Here is a 25015-nt window from a genome sequence, read left to right on the forward strand (position 1 = left end):
TGAAAACAATCGAACCTTTTAGTAGGAGGTACCCTCTGATAAGATGCTTTCAGAAGAAACTGCCAAGATCTAAATACTTGAGGTGCCACAAAAGAAACTAGGTGTTCGTCCCAGTCGCACATTACGATACATCGCCTAGCACCGTCATCCAACTTCTCCCCGCTTGATCTGGTGGGAGGGAATAGGTGCAATTCATAAAGGCCAACGAATCTAGTGGAAATATATTATTGATCATCAGAAAAACAACAAAAAAAGGAAGAAAATTAGCGTTTTGGCAAGAGAGAGAAACTGCCATGCACTCGAGTGCAACTCGAGAACAAATTGCATGCAAGAATAACCTTCTGCAGCAGTGTCATAAGATGATTGCATATGGTCATCAAAATCACCACATATGACATGGAACTACAGAACTCATTCTTCTTAACACCTACTTCCACATAGGATAGATTTAGCAATGCAGCATGAGGATTTATGAAGCTAGTCTGCATTACTCAGAAGCATGCAGATTCTATGCAGCAACGTGAGGTTGTTGCAACATAGTTGATAGATGCTCACAGCCTCACATGCTTGCAGATTTTACAGCATGGTAGTCTAATAACCTGTATACCAATTGCGAGTTAGCATTTTGCAAGTACTTGTCGTACAGCCATCGAGAGATATTCAGAGCATCGCCAGAAGCTTTCACTGTGAACACCTTTCTGCTACTTTGCCATTTATTGGTTAGACTAATCCACTCCCTCCTCCAATCCTCCAATGGAAAAGTCTCCCCTTTCACCATGCTAGCTAACAAGTATTTGAAGTATATTGCTGCCCGTGGTCCATAATAGTCTTGCAGAAGACCACTCCAGTATTTGTTTCCTGCAACAAACACACCGTTAACAGTAACACAATGGATGAACTAAAACAAATTTCTTGCATCGAAAAGTAAAATTTATCACGCACCATAGTCACGAAGCAAACTAGCTTCAGTCTCTGTATTGTCAAACCACATAGTTATTTGAGTTCTTGCATTCCACTCAAACTGCACCCCATGGACACAATGGTTTCAACATCCATAATGTTTTAAGTTTTTGCAGAAATTATTTTATATATAGAAGTACCAAGAATACCACCTGCTTCTCTTGCTCTGAATCTTTTGCAAGGCGCTTGGCACTTTCCAACCAGGACCCAAGCAGAAATCCATCATCGGAGGACAAGAGAATGTCCAAGTCTTTGACAAGATCAAGAAAGTGCTGACTGTAAAAAGTGACTTGCTTGATATCATTATGTTGATACCCTTCTATGACTTCTAAGAAAACCTGGTTTGCATATTTTACTAATGCCTGCCGTGTGAGATCCACAAGATCATACCTATGGATGACAATAAGTTAGCATGCATTACATTCACTATCCAAACCAAGCATTCTGTACTCCTTGAAAACATCAGTGATCTGATCCCACAATCTATTTGGTTCAGTTCTTAAGTTTCAACTACCCTCAAAATATTTTCTCTCTCGAGTAAATGATGAAATGTACCCTCACCTGAAAGTCTGGCTATCTGATACTTCATCACCATTGTCTAGGAAAAGTTTTAATGCATATATGACATCAGTAGTCGAATACCATAGATGTGGCTGGTCATAAGACTTAGATATTTCCTTCAAATGTCCTCTTTCTGATAATCTTCTATTGATATACTGATGCTTTGCAGATACTTCTGGTATCATAATGATGGATGGATCAACATCTGGAAATGCTACAATTACATCTCGATTTTTGTTCTGTAATGAAATCTTAAAGGATTAACATGAAGCAGCTGAAACTTTCAGACAATAAAGTATAGGTTTCACTCAAATGGAGATGGAACTGGGGGAAAAACAAAGGTATCCATACAACTCAATGATGTCCTTGGTAACTCATTTCTATACTATGATATTGGAGTTAAATATGTGTTACCATATTCTCTTAGACATAATAATCAAACAATTGCATGTACAAAAAAAAAAGTCAACTTAAATGTCAGATAATGGAAAGACAAGTCCTATAATTAAGACGAAGTACAATGCAAGAGGGAAAAAGAACAAAAACTGTGATGAGTGAAAACCAGTGAATAATTTGGGGTAAGTTAATAGATAAAAGACAACAGAACCCAAATATATCTAAATCCCAGTAAGCAAAGAGACTAGATATCTAGGTTCCAAGGGTAAAGGATTGTCTAAAATGACACTATTAGTTTCATTCTAGTGAGGTCCAGAAAGTAAACTTTGACCACAAATAGGTATTCTATGTCGCGTATTGACAATTTATTAGGAAAATTGAAAGGTAGTACAGTATCTTGGTTATCAGGAAAAATCTTTAAAAATAATCTTTCAAACATTATGTTCATAACTATTATTATTTTAAAAATAATCTTTCAAACATATGTTCATAACTATCATGACGGCTAATTTGTATCTACTAATGAGGTTAAATTATTGATCATTTTTTAATCAAGTCTTTTAATCGTCTCAGTGAAATTAAATTGTCTTACATTGGACAGAGGTCATAATGTCGTCATGATTGCTAATTTATATTTCTAGTTAAATTTCAGTTGTTGAAGTTAATTTTCATTTTAGTATTTTATTTATGAAAATTCCATGGGAAAAACTCGCCATTAAGGTCCAGCAATCACTGGACTAGTAAATGAGGCTAAGTCATCGAGAGAAGTAACTAGGGTTCTTCATGAAGGCCCTGCGGTTTTTGATGGATGAGGGTAACTAGTTCATTAGGTTGATTGGTTAATCTTGCATAGAATTGGTATCCATTTATTGTTTCAGTTTTTCACCCTGTATACTAGCTTAGCTGTCAATGTCAATCCTCCATCTTTTTCATCTAGACCTTGAGACTGCATTGGGGCCAGTTATAACACCTAATTGGCCACAGGAAATTGCTTACTCTTAGAGTCACTTGTCAGTCAATTGATAAAGGTAGGAAAAACCAGTGAAAACTAGAGGCGGCATGTGGATCATGCATCGTCTACTTGGTTAGTACTACACAGCAAAATATTCATGAAAATGCTTGTATTATTATTGAATTTGTTTGTTTCACTGACTTTTAGCATCAAGATAGCAGCAATGATGTACACCTTATATACATTCTCGAGAAATTATAACGTCAATCCTCCCAACTCTACATGCTTGTGTATACTGCATGTGAAATACTTACCAAATAACCAAAAGATTGAAATTACGAGTTTATTAAAACATTATTCTGACCACAAATTACACCTTGTTAAGCTGAAATTATTGTTTTCACAAAGCTTTGGAATTAATATAAGGAGGAATACAAGGATCTATTATTACTTAAAATGAGCCAAGTGCATTGTTGAAAAAAAAAAAAAAGTTGAACATACGCTAACACCATCAGTGCAGTTATAGATAGTACTATATAGTATTTTCCATGCAACTTGCAGTGCGGAAATAGGCCTTCCATATCTCCGTGTTGGGTAGAGATCAATCCACATCTGAAAGAAAATAAAGAATATCAAGAATTCAGAAGTCAAAGTACCATTGGAAAGCATGACCACAAGTGGTGGATAATCAGATAAATGATTCTGGGAATCACTATATACAAACCATTTAAACAAATTCTTCTTGCATGTATATGCTGCAAGCATCTTGCTATTTTCCTAAACTAACAATAACAAAAATCAGAAACTTTCTCATGGGAGAAATGTAGGTGCTATGTGCCTCAAAAGAAGTCCCACGATTCAATTATCTTGAAACTGAGTATTCTATAACATGTTTAGAGTTCCCCAATTGGGTAGAGAATATTAAAGAAACTGTAGTGACCAGAATTTAGCTGTCCGATACTTTGTGATCTTCTCATTTTTATGCTCATTCCTTCTAAGATTCATGCTTTGAGATTTTCCTTCTCTATCAACAAATGAAAATACAAGCCACCTTTTAAATGCAAATCTCGAAGCATTTGGTGTTCTTCATTCCCACAATTAATATCCAGAAATCCTGTTCTAGAGGAAGATTAATTTGCACCTTCTCAAGCAGCTTCTAGTGACAAAATTTATCATATACTGGTTTATTGAAATAAAGTCTTAGGTAATATGACACTCAGCTAAGTAAATAATCTCTTTTTCCTGTCTCTCTTGACTGCAACAAAAAATCTCCTAATATAACCTGGAAAAAGATCCCACATTAAGTAGAGATCATAACATAACTATTCATTGTGCTTCATCATGAATTTAAACAGCAATATAACTACAGAACCTTGGAGAGATGGTATCATGGAAAAATAAGAAAAGATATCAGGCTGGTGTTCTGATATTTGTTTATGCTTGTAGTGTTTGAAGACAAACTGATTCACCTTATTAGATGCAGGTTTAATTTGCACAAGCAACAACTAGCATTTCATGTTAGATTTATGAATCAAGATACGGTTGTATCGAATTTTGAAAACACATACTAACTGTTAACCCTCAAAGAATATCTGCATTCCATTGGAAAGAAACTTGTCATATAATTTAAAAGCAAGGACTCTTGCAACTTATTGATGGCAATTAAAATGAGAAGGGTGTACAACTGTACATCATGTACCCAGAGCAACATGCATACTGAGGAATTGAGAAGTGGAACAACTACTAAATTGGTAATGCTCTTTAAGCAAATGCAATAGGGGAGAAATCCTCGAGTTTTCCTGGACTGGGAAAGAATCAAGACTGAAGGTAGATCTCAGCTTATAGCAGGGAAATAGATTCATTTTGAGGAAAAAAAAAGCCATAAGGAAAATTTTTTTGCACAATTCAATCCCCAGAAGATAAGTTTATGATTATCACATGTTGTCAGCAATGAATGTTAAAGCATAATCATCATACCATTCACAAAGCATAACAAACCAAACATTAGAAAAAGGATAGCAGGGCAACCATTGCTGTATAAATTAAATAAAAATACATCTAAGAAAGAGTTGGAAAGAAGATGCACAAGTTGTTGTCAGCAAAGAACATTAAAGCATAACCATCATACAGTTCACAAAGCAATAACAAACTAAAATTTAGTAATAGGGTAACAGAGCAAACATTAGCAGTATAAATTAAATAAAGAATACATCTAAGAAAGAGATGGAAAGAAGATGCACAGGTTGTTGTTACCAATGAATGCTAAAGCATAACCATCATCTTTTTACGAAGCATAAGAAAATAAAAACCAGTAGAAGGATAACAGAGAACTATTAGAATTATAAATTAAATAAAAATATATCAAAGTAACAGATGGACAGAAGATGGCTAATGAAGTAATTATTATCGTAAAAAAAGTAAAGGAATAAATAGAGCCATATGGAATGATATAGGTATCAGACAGCTGCCAGCAAATCATGAACAACACAGAATGTTTGTTCGCATGCAGGCAAGAAGCCTTAGGTGCCAAGCAATATAGAATGATAAGTATCAGGCAGCTGGCATCCAATCAGCAACAACACAGAAACTAAGAACCATTAAAACAAGAAACCTTGGGTACCTAGCTCGCTAGGTGGCACCTACTAGTTACCTTGGTGAAATTGTCGACAATGACAAATATTAATTGAACAAGAAGGAAATCAGAGTTTATAATTCCATTTTCTACATTTTCCTGTATTTAGAAAATATTTTAATTTTCTTTTTTTTACTGAATTCCTAACTCAAAGTGACTTCAAATGTTAAAATGGAGAACCAATCAACACCGTCATATGTTCTAAGGTATTTCATTGATGTTTCCCTATAATGTATTGTAATTACGTCATAAAAAGTTTTCAAGCTAAATGTAAAAATAATTTCCCAATTTTCTTAATTTTAATTATTTCTTAACTATTTATCTTTTAGTTTACAAACTTTTACTTAAATTTATGATTTTTCTTAAGTACTAACCATATCCAATGCTACATATCAGGTGCAGAGGCCTTGGGCAACACTGGTTCCCACTTATTACTTGAAAAAAAATTTAATACAATTCAACCTTGATACTGTAGATGCTTAAGTCCTTCTGAAGATGGAAAGAAGGGCACTTGTGTATTAAATAGCTAGTTTGGATGCCTTATTGTATGCTCTAATTTATAGTCCTTCAAGCCATGTATGGTAGACTTTTTGGTCATTTATGTAATGGCCAGGCCCATGCCAAACTGGAGTTTCCTCTTGCAAGAATAACTTTATAATTTTAATGATAAGTTGAATTACAGTATAACAAGGATTGGAGTCTTCTGGTCTACTTATTCATTTAATGAAGTTATGCACAACTCAATCATTTCTTAGTATCAAGTATCAACTAATATCAGGATATCGGCGGTTAATAAGTTGATCAGACCAGTTACTTTTGAATCTATGTTTATGCCTTCGCATAACACCAAACTGTTTGCAAATACATTAAAACTTTCCTTAATCTTTTTATCTAAAATGAAAAAAATGAAACATTGAAACTGGGTATGCTACTCCATCTAGATATGTAATAATATCAAGAAAATAGATCGTGTATCAGTTCCAGAATTAAGCTCCAGAAAGTACCTATGCATACAGTATGGCATGTGTCATATAGGCTTTCAGAAGCATGGTACAACATCTGGACACTTATTTGTATCAGGCCACATTCATCAAACCATTGAGGTTCACTGCGACTCATATAAACAAATATTATCCCAAAAAGGCTCTGCAGCCTCTCTCTCTCTCTCTCTCTCTCTCTCTCACTCTCTCAAACCCACCATATGAGTCTCATTTAACAACAACCAAGAGAAAGAAAGAGGGAGGGGGAAAGAGAGAGAGAGAGTGTGTGTGTAAGAACCTCATAACCTCAATTGGAACTTGTCTCATGACAAATCAAAATTATAAGAATCACCTAACACCATATTGAGCAAGTTTATGAAAATCATGACTTGTCTACTCAATTTTTTTGCAGTTTGTTTATTTTAATCGCTGGAAACAGGATGAAGATCAAGGTACTAGGAGAAGTTACCCTTCCACATGCATTCAAAATATCAGAGGGAAAGGAGGAGGTGACAGACAGGGCAGGCTATCCTTCAGGAGATATCCTAAAGACATGGAGGCTGTAAGAGAAGGTTGTCGTTAGTTGATTCAAATGGGGATAAGACGAATAGATGATAGAGGATTAGAGGTCTAGGATAATTCTTCCATGTCTTTTCCATCACATCAGCATAATTTTCATAGCAACATGTCCGACATGTACATGGCACACGGTTTTATCATCTTATTTTAATCACTGGAAACAGGATGAAGATCAAGGTACTAGGAGAAGTTACCCTTCCACATGCATTCAAGATATCAGAGGGAAAGGAGGAGGTGACAGCCAGGGCAGGCTATCCTTCAGGAGATATCCTAAAGACATGGAGGCTGTAAGAGAAGGTTGTCGTTAGTTGATTCAAATGGGGCTAAGACGAATAGATGATAGAGGATTAGAGGTCTAGGATACTTCTTCCATGTCTTTTCCATCACATCAGCATAATTTTCATAGCAACATGTCCGACATGTACATGCCACACGGTTTTATCATCTTATATCTTACACTGTTAGGGTCAGATCAGAACCCCAACATACACGACTTGTAAGGGCAGACTGTCTCAGAGCCCTATGTCTAGCAGATGTAAACTCCCTACAGGCATTACTGCACCCCTTCCCACAACAGCCTCACCTGGTAGATCCTCCAATGCCAATACTTAGGCACATTGCTCAGGTTCGTATACATCATATCATGTGCAACACATGAAGTATATGAAATAATATGAAGACTGGTACTCAAACAGGGTTTCACATATTGTTCGCATATACAAACCCACAACATGATACATGAATGGAAGTATTGGTACTGTTACGGGGGAACTCAGCCACCATGCCCCACGTGACCGGCACGCGCGCCCAGGAAGACTACGGCAGCCCCTTGATCCAGCAATCCGACCCCGAGTCGGACATCTTCGGCTCCGCAGCCCGACCCCGAGTCGGCTGCCCCTTGATCCAGCAATCCGACCCCGAGTCGGATATCTTCGGCTCCGCAGCCCGACCCCGAGTCGGCTGCCCCTTGATCCAGCAATCCGACCCCGAGTCGGACATCTTCGGCTCCGCAGCCCGACCCCGAGTCGGACATCTCTCGACAACGACAGGCTATTCCCCAGAGGCACGCCGTAGCCTCCTGCTCCACTACTCCCTGCAACGGTTGTATCTGGCGCTGCTCCACGATCCCCTGTAACAGCCGTACAAGGCGGAGCTCCACTACGCCCTGTCATGGCCGTACCCAGCGCTGCCCCACGACGCCCTGTAACGGCCGTGTCAGTGGCAGCTCCATCGTGCCCCACGATGACGAACCCCCCTGAAAGACCCCCCAGCCTGGTATATATGCGGCTGGGGGGAGAAGGGGGGGAGGGAAGCAAGAACTTCCAGAGCATTCTCCTACTTGCTACTATTATCTCTCCTTCTCCTCCAATCTCCTCTGACTTGATCGTCGGAGGGCCCCCACTACCCCAGTGGTGGTGTGAGGCTTGCTTGCAGGTTTTCCGATGGAAGGTGGAGCGCAATCAACACCAACCAAGGCAACTCAGACGGAATCCCGTTCACACCGCTGTGCCAATCGTTCTCGGTTTGGACTACCAGCAACAGTTGGCGCTAGAGGAAGGGCCTGATCTCAGAGCGATCGTAATGGCACGGCGAGGTGGTCGTGGAGTTTCCAATGCCTCCGGTCGCGGGGCCTCTCGCGCCTCCGGCCGGGAGGCCGCTGCGTCTCCAACACATTCTCAGCAACACTCCACCGTTCCACCCCCGATTCAGATGGTCGAAGCCGCTCAGTTCGACCAGTTAGCCCAGCAGGTCCGCACCCTCGCGGAGGCGGTGCAGAACCTGCAGGGTGTGATGTCTCGGGCGCCGCAGCGGGCCCAGGAGCCGCTGCTCCCTGAGCGCTCACCTGTCCTCCTTAACCCGCGCTCCTTCCTCTCCCATGGGGAGGAGCGCCGGCGCGAGGAAGATTCTCGAGCACGGTCCATTCTGCCGGGACCGTCCCATCGAAGCTGCGCGGGGTACAAGAGGCGGGCCCGGGCGCGTTCCCAGACCCCCCAGTCCTCAAGGAACCCGCGCTCCAGTCGGTCCCCCTCTCGGTGCTCCTTGTCTCCCACCCACCGGTCGCGCTCCCTGGACCGGCGGGTGGACGATCTCCACCGACAACTCCAGGTCCTGAAGGGCCACTCTAAAGATCCCTTCGCCGACTTGGAGATCTCCTCCCAACCGGCGCTTGCCTCGAGGATCCTGCGGACCCCAAATCCGCCGGGATTCAAAATGCCGGCGATCGAGCCCTATGACGGGGCGGCGGACCCGCGGGATCACGTGGAGAGTTTCAGGACTCTTATGCTCCTCCATGGAGCATCAGATCCCCTCCTCTGCAAGGCCTTCCCGGCGACCCTCCGTGGCCCAGCCAGGGCGTGGTTCGCCGGCCTGGAGGCTGACTCTATCCAGTCCTTTGACCAGTTCACTCGCCTCTTCATCAGCCATTTCGCCGTCAGTAGCCGGCGGTGATTGGTTTCCGACTCCCTCTTTGATGTCCGGCAAAACGAGGGAGAAAGCCTGCGGGATTACCTTACCCGCTTCAACAAGGCTACATTGGAGGTCCGGAACCTGAGCCAGGAGGTGGCTCTCTCAGCCCTGAAGCGTGGCTTCCGGAAGGGCAGACTCACCTTCTCCCTGGACAAACGCCTGCCGCGGAGCTTCCCGGAGCTGTTGTCTCGGGCGAACCAGTATGCAGACGCCGAGGAGGCAGCCGCCCACCGGAACAAGGAGGCCGCCGAGGCCCCTCTAAAGCTCGGGAAGAAAAGGCGAAAAGAGGCACCCCAGAGGAGGAGCCCGACGCCTCAACATCGGCGCAGAAGCCCGTCACCGGCGAGGAACCACGGCGCCCCACGCCCTCGTTCTCCGCACCGACGCTTCAACCGGTACACCCCACTCCTGGCCCCCCGGGCCCAGATCCTTATGGAGGTCAAGGGGCGGGAGAACCTCCCGGTCCCGAGGCAGATGAAGAAAATCCCTGGGAGGAGGCCCTCTCGAGCGTACTGTGAGTACCACCGAGACCACGGCCACGACACCGAAGACTGCTTCCAGCTTCGGGACGAGATCGAGGCTCTCATCCGCCGAGGGCGTCTCGGTCGATATGTGAACGACCGACGTCCCCCCGCAGACCCGCGTCCGGCCGACCCGGCCCCTCAGGAGCCTCGGGAGCAGAATCGACCCGTCGCGGGCGTGACCCACACTATCACTGGGGGCTGCCCCCGACCCGAGAGGAATGCAGGGGGCTCGACTGAGGCGTCCGGAGCAACAGTCGTCGCAAAGAGGCAGAGGGTCGGTAATGTAATCACCTTTTCTGATGAGGATGTAAAGGGGGTTCAGACTCCCCACGATGACGCCATGGTGATCTCCCTCACTATGGCAAACTATGATGTAAGGCGTGTTCCTGTTGATAGTGGAAGCTCAGCTGATATTTTGTTTTACGAGGCCCCCCGGTCGTTCCGATGCGGGTGGCTCCAATAAAGGCGGGCGCACCGAATCCGGAGCCGTTCCGGCTCTCGAGGCGTATCCTCCCACGATCTCCTAAGCGTCGTTCTCTTTAATTGTATTCTTTGTGCAGGACACTCCGGGCGGCATGTATCCCTCGGTCCACGTATCTCCGCTCGCGCCCAGGCCGCATCCGCCTCGAAGAACGCGCGTATCGCGGCCGCTTAACTGACACTCCTTGCAAGCAGCAACTGGCGGTCCGATTTCCCAGGTAACGCTTCAATTAGCATTTAATGCCCTTCTGGTGTTCCCCAGGCGACGCTGGGAGAGGAGGAGAAACACGATCGCAGCTGGCCACGGAGAAATCCCGTCGGACGGCAAGCGACAGGCGCACGACCAGCGAGCGGAATTTCCCGAGGCTCGGCCCTCGGATGCCAGGCTAACCCGATGATCATCCCGGGAGCAGACTAGCCTGAAGCCCCGACCGGTCGCCTCGGCTTGCGCCAGCCTTGGCCGACCAACGAGCGGAATTTCCTGAGGCCTGACAACCCTCAGATGCCAGGCTAACCCGATGGTCATCCCGGGAGCAGACTAGCTTGAAGCCCCGACCGGTCGCCTCGGCTTGCGCCAGCCTTGGCCGACCAACGAGCGGAATTTCCTGAGGCCTGACAACCCTCAGATGCCAGGCTAACCCGATGATCATCTCGGGAGCAGACTAGCCTGAAGCCCCGACCGGTCGCCTCGGCTTGCGCCAGCCTTGGCCGACCAACGAGCGGAATTTCCTGAGGCCTGACAACCCTCAGATGCCAGGCTAACCCGATGATCATCCCGGGAGCAGACTAGCCTGAAGCCCCGACCGGTCGTCTCGGCTTGCGCCAGCCTTGGCCGACCAACGAGCGGAATTTCCTGAGGCCTGACAACCCTCAGATGCCAGGCTAACCCGATGATCATCCCGGGAGCAGACTAGCCTGAAGCCCCGACCGGTCGCCTCGGCTTGCGCCAGCCTTGGCCGACCAACGAGCGGAATTTCCCGAGGCTCGGCCCTCGGATGCCAGGCTAACCCGATGATCATCCCGGGAGCAGACTAGCCTGAAGCCCCGACCGGTCGCCTCGGCTTGCGCCAGCCTTGGCCGACCAACGAGCGAAATTTTTCGAGGCTCGGCCCTCGGATGCCAGGCTAACCCGATGATCATCCCGGGAGCAGACTAGCCTGAAGCCCCGACCGGTCGCCTCGGCTTGCGCCAGCCTTGGCCGACCAACGAGCGGAATTTCCCGAGGCTCGGCCCTCGGATGCCAGGCTAACCCGATGATCATCCCGGGAGCAGACTAGCCTGAAGCCCCGACTGGTCGCCTCGGCTTGCGCCAGCCTTGGCCGACCAACGAGCGGAATTTCCCGAGGCTCGGCCCTCGGATGCCAGGCTAACCCGATGATCATCCCGGGAGCAGACTAGCCTGAAGCCCCGACCGGTCGCCTCGGCTTGCGCCAGCCTTGGCCGACCAACGAGCGGAATTTTCCGAGGCTCGGCCCTCGGATGCCAGGCTAACCCGATGATCATCCCGGGAGCAGACTAGCCTGAAGCCCCGACCGGTCGCCTCGGCTTGCGCCAGCCTTGGCCGACCAACGAGCGGAATTTCCCGAGGCTCGGCCCTCGGATGCCAGGCTAACCCGATGATCATCCCGGGAGCAGACTAGCCTGAAGCCCCGACCGGTCGCCTCGGCTTGCGCCAGCCTTGGCCGACCAACGAGCGGAATTTTCTGAGGCCTAACCCTCGGATGCCTGGCCTAGCGCCGGAAGAATTCCCTGAGGCCTAACCCTCGGATGCCTGGCCTAGCGCCGGAAGAATTTTCTGAGGCCTAACCCTCGGATGCCTGGCTTAGCGCCGGAAGAATTTCCTGAGGCCTAACCCTCGGATGCCTGGCTTAGCGCCGGAAGAATTTCCTGAGGCCTAACCCTCGGATGCCTGGCTTAGCGCCGGAAGAATTTTCTGAGGCCTAACCCTCGGATGCCTGGCTTAGCGCCGGAAGAATTTCCTGAGGCCTAACCCTCGGATGCCTGGCCTAGCGCCGGAAGAATTCCCTGAGGCCTAACCCTCGGATGCCTGGCTTAGCGCCGGAAGAAGTTCCTGAGGCCTAACCCTCGGATGCCTGGCCTAGCGCCGGAAGAATTTCCTGAGGCCTAACCCTCGGATGCCTGGCCTAGCGCCGGAAGAATTTCCTGAGGCCTAACCCTCGGATGTCTGGCCTAGCGCCGGAAGAATTTCCTGAGGCCTAACCCTCGGGTGCCTGGCTTAGCGCCGGAAGAATCTCCTGGGGCCTAACCCTCGGATGCCTGGCTTAACGCCGGAAGAACTTCCTGAGGCCTAACCCTCGGATGCCTGGCCTGGCGCCGGAAGAACTTCGAGAGTCAGGAGTCGGCGAGACGTTACCAGAAGTTAAAAAGAGGAAGGATGTCCGCCGAAATCCTCAGACTGCCAGGTCAGCAACAACCGCCATACGCCATAAAGAAGGCGGAGAGCTCGAAGCGCGCGCGCCTCTCCGAGGGATGGCGGCAATCTCGAAGCATCACTTCCTTCACCCGTTCCCCTTCTGGTTCCGGGCTCGGAAGTGGGGGGCTACTGTTACGGGGGAACTCAGCCACCATGCCCCACGTGACCGGCACGCGCGCCCAGGAAGACTACGGCAGCCCCTTGATCCAGCAATCCGACCCCGAGTCGGACATCTTCGGCTCTGCAGCCCGACCGGCACGCGCGCCCAGGAAGACTACGGCAGCCCCTTGATCCAGCAATCCGACCCCGAGTCGGACATCTTCGGCTCTGCAGCCCGACCCCGAGTCGGCTGCCCCTTGATCCAGCAATCCGACCCCGAGTCAGATATCTTCGGCTCCGCAGCCCGACCCCGAGTCGGCTGCCCCTTGATCCAGCAATCCGACCCCGAGTCGGACATCTTCGGCTCCGCAGCCCGACGCCGAGTCGGACATCTCTCGACAACGACAGGCTATTCCCCAGAGGCACGCCGTAGCCTCCTGCTCCACTACTCCCTGCAACGGTTGTATCTGGCGCTGCTCCACGATCCCCTGTAACAGCCGTACAAGGCGGAGCTCCACTACGCCCTGTCATGGCCGTACCCAGCGCTGCCCCACGACGCCCTGTAACGGCCGTGTCAGTGGCAGCTCCATCGTGCCCCACGATGACGAACCCCCCTGAAAGACCCCCCAGCCTGGTATATATGCGGCTGGGGGGAGAAGGGGAGGAGGGAAGCAATATCTTCCAGAGCACTCTCTTGCTTGCTATTATTATCTCTCCTTCTCCTCCAATCTCCTCTGACTTGATCGTCGGAGGGCCCCCACTACCCCAGTGGTGGTGCGAGGCTTGCTCGCAGGTTTCCCGGTGGAAGGTGGAGCGTAACCAACACCAACCAAAACAACCCAGACGGAACCCCGTTCACACCGCTGTGTCAATCGTTCTCGGTTTGGACCACCAGCAACAGGTACATTATAGTATTGGCATATATGAAACCCACATTCTAGCTAATGAGATATATACAAGCCTCCTCTGCATAAGAAGTGAGATAGGGATCTCAAAGCTTGATATCACTTTTTTAGTTATGGTATTACTTTTTTCAGATATTGTATTGTTTGTCTTAGTATTTAACTATACTGAGATTCAAGTATTAGTTGTCTTATATATGGTATCTCCATTTGTTTCGCTTGTTAACGTCTAATATTTTAAACAACTCAAGCCTATTCATATTGTTAATACTGCCATGGCCCGTCCCAAGCCCAGACTAGAAAGGTGGAGGGTCAATGTTAGGTCAACAGCCTGTCATAACAGATATATCAAACTACGAAAAAACTTGGCAAATTAGGATCCATAAAGGCAATCCTATATAGTTGAGAAAAGGCTGAATGATTATGGTTATGGAGTTTATTACATTATTCATATTTCATACGAAAACAAGGTTGTATTGGATGCTATAAACTTCAAATTATACATTGCACATGTAAGACAGCAAACAAAATGTACAAATGTGATGATTAGTGATGGTATGATCTTATAGTTTGCTTTTAATCTTTGATTTTTGAACAACTAAATCTTAACCCAGTTCGAAGTTAGAATTAACTTCAACTTTAAATAAATAAATAAACATTCAGGAGTCAGGATAGTGTATCCATGCATGTGAACCTCATCGCAAAGCATGCGTGGCTGCCATTCTGTGCCACATGTTGACATGATATGGCACATGACACGTATCCTCCCAATCCATGGCCAGAAAATATATGACTTGCAAAATCAAGAACCATGATTAATACCAGCATCTTTTAATGCAATGATTTTTGTAACTCTGACATTACTTTTTCTCATCTTCACTTACTATAATTATCATCCTCCCTTTCCCTTGAGCATAACCATAGTAAAGATCATCATTCACTTAACGTTACTAGCATTTCTTCCAAACCTTTTAATACTTTTTTGTTCTTTGATCACTTTTGACTTTAACATTCCAGAACTAGGTTACATTATAAACGAGAAGCCTATTGAGAAGCAATGCCTAGTAGGTGGAGCCCATTTCTCCCTTCTACAACTCTATGCACCATATCCAATATATCAATCAATGTCATACAAGATTTAAGAGCAATTATTTCACAAAATGTTGATGAAAAAACATGATAAATGATGGATTTGAAGGACATAATACTCTTACGATATGTAAATATAGGTGTTTTATCTTAATTCTTACAATGTGTATAGAAATATTTGTTGAGCAAGATTAAGTAAACACCGCTGCCTTGTAGCTTATAAACACTTATATATAGATCAGTAGAGGTTGATGCATAAAAAAATTGTGCACGGACATAGTGTTCGTGAACAAGGTGTGGATAATAAAAATATATATTTATTTTCGGAGAAATATGAAACCAGAAAATCATGATACAGAACATAAAGGAAACCGCAAACGTTCTGCACCTTGTTTACTTACACTGAAAAGATGACAGGTGTCAAAAAAAAAAATTGAAAGAAATAAGAGGTGTGCAAACAGAAGATAATGTTACCTCTACATCTATTGGCTCATGATGAAATGCCATTTCAGACATAAGATCATAAACAATAGGATTTTGTTCAATGCCCTCCATACACATTCCAGTGCCAACCTGCCAACAAAAAAAGGAAATAGAAATGTAAACAAGCAAATGGGATATGCCTTTTAAGCATACATTGCTTCTACTAAAATGCATGTATATAGTTAGTATTGATATCTTTGAATAACAATTTATACAGGAGTTTTATCTAGAAAAGCAGTTGCTAGAATATAGTTCCTAATACTAAGTTGTCGCTCTTATGCAATTAACTTTTTTTCTGGTAAAATTGATACTTTGTTTGGGTAATATCCAGAGACAAAATTAGGACAATGTAGGCATTTTTAAGAAAAATAAAAAAAGACAGATAAAGTTAGTTAATCAAAATGACTTCTTTCCATAATGAAAATGGGCCACATAATGGCCCTTCACAAAACACATTATGACAGTACACTCTAAAGGGATGTAATTTAAGCAACACGAATGATACCACAATTATGAAATTTGTAGAGATTAACATCAGATCCAACTAATAAAGCTCCAGCACCAACTCAGGCCTGTTTTGTTCACAAAATCGGTCCTTTTTAAGCTGCATATTATATGGTACCTCACATAATGACTTGACATATGAATATGGATAATTAGATAAATCAAGCAAGCTGGGCCATTCTAAACAAATATTGTAAATTATGTCACCATTAGGACAGCCTATCGCAAGAACAAGATTTTAATGTCATCTGCCAAAGATGTTAACAAAGAATTGATATTGACCAACATGAATCACATATGTGACCAAAACAATCTCTCAGATATCAGAAAATTGTATGAACATGTGCCAAATGGTTTCACTAGGCTACAAATCAGTTTAGGATGGATGAACTAGGATGTTGTGTTACACTATTTAACGTTTTAATGATCTACATTTATTTAATTGAAATATATGGAATTTCAAATAGAGTAAAGGTCCATTAAAACATTTTCAGAACAAATATTAGATTATGCAAAAATTGTAGTTAAGGGAGTAATATGAGAACTTATTCATGTTTAATCAGCCTTTTTGGTAAAAGAAAATTATAAAGCGATAAGATGGTGAGCTTTCATTTAACTAAGGTAGCAAAGTGATTTTTCATACATAATGGTATTGATCTACGTGAAATTATTCTGCAATACTCTAGAGAGTTGTTTTGAAGTATTAGTGAATTGTACCACTATTTCTATGCTTGGGAGTTCTTTCAATTTACATATCTCCATTGTCCTTGCAGATAATAACAAAAATTTGGTCATGTCATATACATACAGATATAGCATCACTAGCTACGAAAACCTACGGAGTTAGTGCAATAATTACAGCCAACAAAATAGAAGGCCATGTGGATAGAAAAAATACACTTTCATGAATAATTTTTAACTTGCTTCGCTAAGGCATCTAATCAAACAAAGGAATTGTGCATATGGTCAGTATATACTACAGATTACTTATATAGTGGAATACATATTAGTGTAGTATTTACACCACATTTAATATGGTACATTTAGGTTATATTCTTGATTAGTGGATAATGCAAAGCACAGTCTTCCTCAACTTATCCATTCTTTACAACATTTAGTGTCATCTTAGAAGTCCAATAAAATTTTTGAGAACATCTAAGCTGCAGAGTATCCATCTATTAATCCAATCAACCATAAGAACTGAAGGTTGCTAATAAGTTTCATTCAATCCGTATGCTAATAAGTTTCCCACTAGCTTTACAGAAGCAACAATGATCAAGAGCATCAATGCTTATAAAAAGTATTTAAACAAACCATGGTTGAATGAAATTATATTATATTTCATTAATATATCTGAAAATACATAATATTTTTTATTTTTTAAAAAATTATAGATCTACTTTATGTCATCCATGGTACTAAATGGGGTGGCTTATAACTTGTGGACAAAATACGAAATTAAAATAACATTAAAACAACTTTATATTACATTTTCCAGATCCCTAACCCTTAAAATAACTATAATCAAAAATTTTAAAAATAAAAAATAAAAAACAGTGAATTGGTACCATACTTGTTTGTTTTCGAATACCAAGTGCCAATTCAGTACTCTACCATACCTTACTGACCCGGTGGCAAAATTGTTTACCTTGATAACAATTCATTCAATCTGAATGCTAATAAGTTCCCCACAAGCTTTACACAAGCAACAATGATCAAGAGAATCAATGCTTAATAAAAAGTAGTTAAACAAACCATGGTTGAATTTTCAGTTTTACGAGCTTCAATAGGTCCAGATGCAATTGTATCTAAAATCCCGTACATCTCAATGTTTCCAGCAAAATTGTGTAGCATGCACCTGAAAAAGCACAAAAAGATAATACAGACAGAAAAAAGAGAGGAGAATTTAAGACTTTTTTGGAATATCAATGAGCCTAAAAAGAAGTACTAGAGAAACAGAGAACTTTCCAGATGTATGGAACACCATAAAATTGGTCAGAAGTGATCCAAATGGGTTTTACTTCAGCATATAAATCAAGAACCACCATTCGGCCGATAGGAACAGAATGCAAGAGTGCCTAAACACACAATATATGGCACATGTAAGCATGAAAAGTAAATATGAAATTTCTAATTCAAAATTTAGGACCAATACATTAAGGATTTCATGACCGCAACTATTTTGATTTTGGGGCAGAAATCAGGGTCGGTGGAACCGTCCCAAACTAGGCGATTCCGGCCGTCCCGAGCCGTACTGGGTGGCTTACCGGTACAGTTCCAGCAACGGAAACAGAATCCATTGCCGAAGCTGAAGCCGGAGAAGGAGAAGGAAAGAGAGCTAGCAGGGGAGGGAGGGAGAGAGAGAGAGAGAGGGCGGGATGCCAACGAAGTGCCGGCCTCTGCTAGCCTCCGCCAGCGTCTGCTACCCTCCTCCAGCCCTCCCTCCCCCACTTGCTCTCTCTTTCTATTTTTCTCTCTCTCACGGTCCCTCTCAGTACAAGCCCGACACAGCTTGTACCGAGTCATCCCGCCGAGGAACCAGTACAGTGCTCGGTACCGGTTCCTCCGACCTTGGCAAAAATACAAATGATAGAAAATCAGAAGGCAAGTTAACATTCAATTCTAGATCTAACATATTGACTCCATAATAAAACCATAAAGATCAAGCTTTCTCTCATCTATATGTGATCACATGTGTCCTTCACAAGTCCTTGAGTGAAAAAAAGTCTAGGGATGCATGCTTTTCAGATCCTTTCTGAACCATTAACAAATTGTAGGTTAAATATAATTTAAGATGTAACGACAGATGAAACTACCAAACCATAGTACTATTCTGCTCTGTTCTTGTAAGTACATTGTTATTGCACAAGCTCCTTAACCACGACCATAACTAGAAGCCTTATTCCAAAGACATCTTTTGACAGCTAAAGCTTATTCTAATCCTTACTTTTACATAAATTTAAGATGTAACTACAAATGAAACTACCAAAGCATAATACTATTCTGCTTTGTTCTTGTACGTACATTGTTATTGCACAAGCTCCTCATACACAACCATAACTAGAAGCATTATCCCAAAGTTTTGACATCTTTTGACAGCTAAAACATTTTCTAATCCTTATTTTTAACCTGCATGTAGGATTTTGAGGCCTTATGTATTTTCCATCTTAGATCCTTTAAGACAAATAATTTCGCATTTGTAATTATTGATTAAATTTCTGATATCCCTTCCAACTCCATATGGACCATTTAAAAGTTATAAATTGACTATTGTTATATTTCATGCATATTTTTTCCATATACTAGACACATCTTTTTAAATATATGTGTATTTCAATCTTCCAACAAATGCTGCTCAAGTTATATGGTCCAAGGCAGAAATTCGCTTCAAGGGCTCCTTATGGTATTTTCTGAGTTGATACTACATACACAGCGCAAAGTATCTTTTCTTTCCATGTTGATATTACATGCAGATATTTTTCCCCTTTCTCTAAAGCTCTCTAGCAGTTGCTGGGAAAGAAAATAACTACTATTATTCATCTTATGGCCATGAATATATGTTAGCCTTTGAGACCAATGCAGTCTCTTTCTTAGTCTCTAATCTATCACCCCCTCATACAACTTAACAGTGTGACTCAAAAATATATTCCATTGTAGTCAATGGAATTCCACAAATCACTTTTCTCCTATACTTTCCAATTAAAAAGATGACACCACAAATGTACTGAAATTTCAAAAAAAAAAAAAAAGGAGTAAAGGTTCAAGTAAAAATGTAAGAGAGTGTATGGGGATCGAAAGTGTTAATAAAAGATATTCTAATAAGCCGAGTGTTACCTTCATTTGTGGTGGCTCCCAAAATGGATCATATGAAAATAACCAACCCTACAAAGGCTCACAAAATTCATTAAGAATTATATGATAGAACATGAAATATATAAAATAATAATGTAGCTTCTAGGAGCTTTGCAAAGCAAGATGAATGCTGTAAAACTTAAAATGTTAGAATGTGTAACTAGGAAAGACAGGTTCACAAATGAATATACTGAAGGTGTAGGTGATGCATGCAAATAATCATCATAAATAGATAAATAGTTGCTATTTGCTAATACTATTGTAAGAGTCAAAGTAGAGTTTTGGGGATGTTTTAATGGTCTATTTCGTGCTGGGTATTTCGATCATTTTGATTTCCCAGTAATGGTCACTTCTTATTTGGGACAGATTTTGGGTCATTTTGGTCTCTTGGTCTTATTTGTGACGGTAATTATGTTGTGGGGGGTTTCTGGAAAAGAGACATGATATGTTAACTGGGGTTAAGAAAGCAGTTTGACATTTGAGGCGAGAAGCTTCTCCAAGAAGCCTCTAGCTCAAGTATTGGAATTGAGGATTCTGAGGAGTCAACCTGCGGCACCATCCGATCCCTCTATCACTGTGTCATGCATGAGAGGTTTGCATTCCGCCATTGTTTCCTCCTCTTTTCTGAGCTGTGAAGCTCTAGATTTTAGGTACTTTCTTGAATCTGAAGAAATACCTGATCTTTGTGCTCTAAAGTTGATCACTTTACTGTTTTCGACTGGTTCTGCTCCTATATTGCGCTGAGATTTATGAAAGAGCATTGTCTATCTGCTGTTAAGTAGCTCCTTGTTCATCTATTGTTTAGTTGGGCGATCTCTCTATAAGAAGTAGAATCAACTTATTTTCAAATTTCAGTTTGCTTCAGTAGGAGTTCCACAAACTGAGTGCAAAGTGATAGAGAATGATTAGAGAATGTATACAAATATATAACAATGATATAAGAATGATGTAAAAAAAGGTGCTCGAATTCATGTTAGAAGATCAGGAAATAAGTGGGATAGACCTAAGCGATCACAGATTGTCCTCATGAGAAAGGACTTAAAAAGATTTTAATAACAATAGAGAAGCACCATAATAGTAATTGTGGATTCATAAAGCTGCACTAAATAGTCAGGACAAAGGCTGATGGTAATGGTTATTTAGCAGCATAGCCTCTCTAAAAGATATATTTGCATTACAAGTACAGGTAGATGTTGGGTCACTATCCATTTTAACAATATGAAGGCATTTAACTTCAATAGTCCAACTACTAATTCTAAAGATCCATAACTATGTAGATGGATAATGCATGACTAACATAAGCATGCTTTAGCAAACCAAGGCAGAAATAAAATAAAATTGTAGCATGCTTACTTGCATTAGCCATATAGCAGAATCATCACCACTTTGCATTCCCCTATATACTGCAGCACCTAATGCAGATATGTACTTTGGGTCATCCACAGGTGGAGTGTTCTCATCAAAAGTATCACTGCATATAAAATGCAGAGTACAATGAGAAAGTCAAACTCAACTCAAAGAAAAATTATAAGACAATGTATAGGCATTTCAGTAGTGAAATTTCTAACAATAAAACCAAAAAGAGAAAAAATGATTTCTGTTAGAAAAACTTGCTGATAACCAAAAACCACAATGGCCAATGACATCAGTCAGAAAATAGGACCATACAATATCTATATATGAAAAATATCTGTCAGCATGAACAAAGCACCAAAATGCATGAAAAGCTCCTATATCTCATCTTTCTTACAGAAATTAGTCTAATACATAAAAATTATATAAAGAGGGCCTTAGTGCGCAGGTCACCTGGCTGCATCTTGAGGGAATGTATAACACAAAATTCTGGACTTGTCAAAACTAATCATAGATTGATTTTCTCTTGTTTATGAACTATGCAACAGATTTCTTCAAGATCATGTGAGTGGTGGTTCATGTACAGTACAACAACTAAGGAACAAGATCATTTCATTAAAAGGGGGAAAATCATTGACAGGCAAGGTCTACATAATTATACCTGTCGAACTAACAGGAAAACAATCAGAGTAAGTAGGAAAAGACCACAGACACCATATAGAAAAGTTTTCTTTCCCTTTACTAGTATTTCAACAATTTTTTTGTTCCCCTTGCTGCAGCAAGAGATCTCAGGACAGAGAGGGACTTAACTTTCACAATCTGCTCAGGTCGAAGGGGAACTATTTTCTGGGCTAAGTCTCCTATCTAAGAGAAGACTGTAAGACAAGAAATGAACAAGAAGAGAGAATGAAGGAAGAGAGAGGTGGTGGACAGACTGCTCTGGTCGATCCTTGTGCCCTCTTCAGATTTTTGTATTGTTTGGATGACTGGGCCACCCAATGTAACCTAAAAACCAGAATATCCCTGGGTCTGCAGCCTACTTTTAAGCCTTTATTTACATTATGGTTGAGACAACAAACGTTATGTCTCAAGAAAGCCCTTACCTAGCACTTACAGAAGTTCTAATGAATCTTTAGCATGTTTTGTCATTTCTGTTTTTCTCTATTGCATCCATTCATCAAATCAACCTGTTCACTGCATGTATATAAATCAACCTGTTTATGAAAACTGACATGCCATTCAGATCTGGAGATTGTTTTTTCCTCTATGTGGTCAGTTAGCCTTGAAACTGTTTTATGGTAGATTTGGGGTCATCATATAAACATTTAAACCCTCCCTGTTTCAGATAACCATAAAACATATCCACACATTGAGCAGGAAAACAGATGTATCCTAGATTCACTTTATCTTGCTTGGCGTACATAACGATTATGGGTCTGATGTTGACATCTACATCTGTCCTTGTAATGAAACAAAAAATTGAAGAGTTGAGATGACAAAAATGTGATCCCCAATATGAGAACCCATTACCATATAGTTAAGAATTAACATATGACTGGTTAGCAATGTATCAGCTTACAGTAGAAAAATTCCAGATAAAATTAAGAGGAAAGAAAACAACTGGAAAGAAAGAAGAGTTAGTGTGCCTCTGAGCAGCTAGTACAGTCTGCTCTATTATCTATTAGTTGAATTTTTCTGATACATCATTTGGAGGACATTAAATAAACCTGTGAAGTCTATCAAAATATGGCAGAAATAGGATAAATTCAAAAGGTCTCCTAAAAAAGTTTGCCAGGAGATGGAAGTGGAGAAATTGTACCAATTGTATATGTGACTAGTCCTGCCATACTCTGCACAAGAAACAAAGATTCAATTTTAGACTTGCAATACGGGAGACAGAAATTTTGGAAGCAAGCTTAGGTCACCAATCACCATAACTTGTGGATGTATATGAACGAGTCACATAAATCACATGCCTATGAATAAGATAGAGGTGATACGTGCAACTACACAAATTCTTATTGAAAAAGAAAAAAAATTATATAAAATTATAAATCCTTTTTTGTAAAAGAAAAGGCAATATAACTAAGAAGAGAGAGGTTGCTGATTCATTTAGCATCAAGGATGTGCCTCTCACGAAATATAGTTGCATATGTCCATGTCAATTTACATGCATATGTATGAATTTGAAAATTTCAAGATATGTAACAATGCACTCTCTCTCACACACACACACACACACAAACTCCTCTAGAGAGGAATCTCCTGATTTTTTGACTATACGATTATCATGTAAAACATTATATCAATCAGATTCGAAATCAAATTAAAAAAGAAAATCACCTTCCTCTTGTGCCTTTTCTCCTTCCCCCTTAGCCAGGTTCTGTTGCATACTCCTTCCCCAACATCCGTTGAAGCTAGGTGAAAAAAGAGGGGGCGGCGGCGGAGGAGGACAAAGGACAGAAAGGGTGGCAGTGAGAGCAGATCCTGAGGGAAGAAGGCAGTGATGAAGGGGGAAGCAGGGCAGGGAGTGCTCGCAGAGGAGTATGGTTACTACTGGTAGAAGGGATTAAGGGAGAGGAGGTTGCTAGACAAAGTATTAAAGGATGAGAAGGCCATAGACAAAGCAGATGTAGTAATGAAGGAGAAATCAGAGAGAACAAAGACTATGGTGAGAGGGTTCTCTTGGATTAGAAGCCAGAATGGATTTAATATGAGTTATTCTCTGAACTCTTCCTCTATAATTTAGTTTTGCTTCAAATTCTTATCTTGTAATTTAACGGTGCACCTTCATCTGTATTCTGATTCCCTTTCATATCGGAAGACATGGCAAGTTTTAGATTTAGGCTATCCATATAGAAGAATAATAAATAAATAAACATCATAATTCATGGTCAACACCAGGGATCAAGGTACGCCGTCTCGGTACTGGGCCTAATACCAGTGCCACCCAGTTACTATGCCAATAGGCTTGGTACATGGGCCAATTCAGCATATCGAGTCCAGCATCGAACCGATACAGTACGGTATGCTCCATACCATCTGATTTGGTTCGATACAATGACACTGTCATGGCTAGAACTTATGCATCCATCAATGACTTAAGGATTATATATCTTGGGTGCTCAACTAACATTGACCACTATCTCTCACATTGGTATAATTATACTAATGATATACAAGAAAGTATTGTTCCACAAATACAGGTTATCATGTGAAGAGCAACTTAATAAAGGAGAAGTTGGTTTGGCAAGGCCAAGGGGTAGAGGGACGAGAAGAGGAAAGGGTGAGATGAAGGAACAACAGTTATGAAATAACATGTAGAGGACAAGGAGAGAGCAAGAAAAATAATCCATATTGGTCATCTTTCTTGGATGACCTGCCCATCCAAAAATTGATAATAATCCAATTTGTCTCTTCTTTTAGCTTTTTGGACAACAACTTAAATTTGCTTCTTTTAGCTTTTTGGACAACTTAAGTTTGCCACTAGTGCATAGCATGTGACTTTATCTTGTACATGACAACGTGAAAATTTTAGCATATTAAATCTATAACAGATGCCTAACCACCGAGATCATAAGTAGAACTCTAAAGTGTGTTTAAGAAACAGTTCATGATGAAAAGAACTAAAAGAATGCATGAAATGGAAAGTGGAATTTGTATCTATTACTAAAAAAACTCTCAGGAATCAAATTACAGGGAAACAACAAAAAACAAAGTGGGAAACTATCTTTTTCATTTTTTTCTTTAATATAGTAAGACATGAGTA

At 42.0% G+C, this 25015-nt stretch overlaps 1 protein-coding gene across 5 annotated transcripts in view; it reads right to left on the bottom strand.

The window, feature by feature from the left end:
• LOC103710013 (alpha-N-acetylglucosaminidase-like) overlaps positions 1-25015 on the bottom strand; it is a 43258-nt gene that overhangs the window by 4698 nt on the left and 13545 nt on the right. For 3 of the 5 annotated variants that reach the window (XM_088707320.2, XM_089926160.1, XM_089926162.1), the window contains exons 9-20: positions 23066-23096; positions 21247-21364; positions 19876-19923; positions 18009-18119; positions 17797-17898; positions 15529-15627; positions 3371-3481; positions 1522-1760; positions 1113-1350; positions 943-1021; positions 600-858; positions 16-210 (exon numbers count right to left, since the gene is read on the bottom strand). In XM_088707320.2, the coding sequence (XP_088563446.2) occupies positions 16-210; positions 600-858; positions 943-1021; positions 1113-1350; positions 1522-1760; positions 3371-3481; positions 15529-15627; positions 17797-17898; positions 18009-18119; positions 19876-19923; positions 21247-21364; positions 23066-23096 (1630 nt within the window). The remainder of the gene's footprint in view (positions 1-15; positions 211-599; positions 859-942; positions 1022-1112; positions 1351-1521; positions 1761-3370; positions 3482-15528; positions 15628-17796; positions 17899-18008; positions 18120-19875; positions 19924-21246; positions 21365-23065; positions 23097-25015) is intronic. The other 2 variants (XM_088707321.2, XM_089926161.1) reach the window with 1 other exon arrangement.

This window comes from Phoenix dactylifera, chromosome 11 (genome assembly GCF_051530095.1).
Source record: "Phoenix dactylifera cultivar Ajwa chromosome 11, Ajwa_hap1_PhDact_Kaust_v1.1, whole genome shotgun sequence".
Classification (NCBI taxonomy): Eukaryota; Viridiplantae; Streptophyta; class Magnoliopsida; order Arecales; family Arecaceae; genus Phoenix; species Phoenix dactylifera.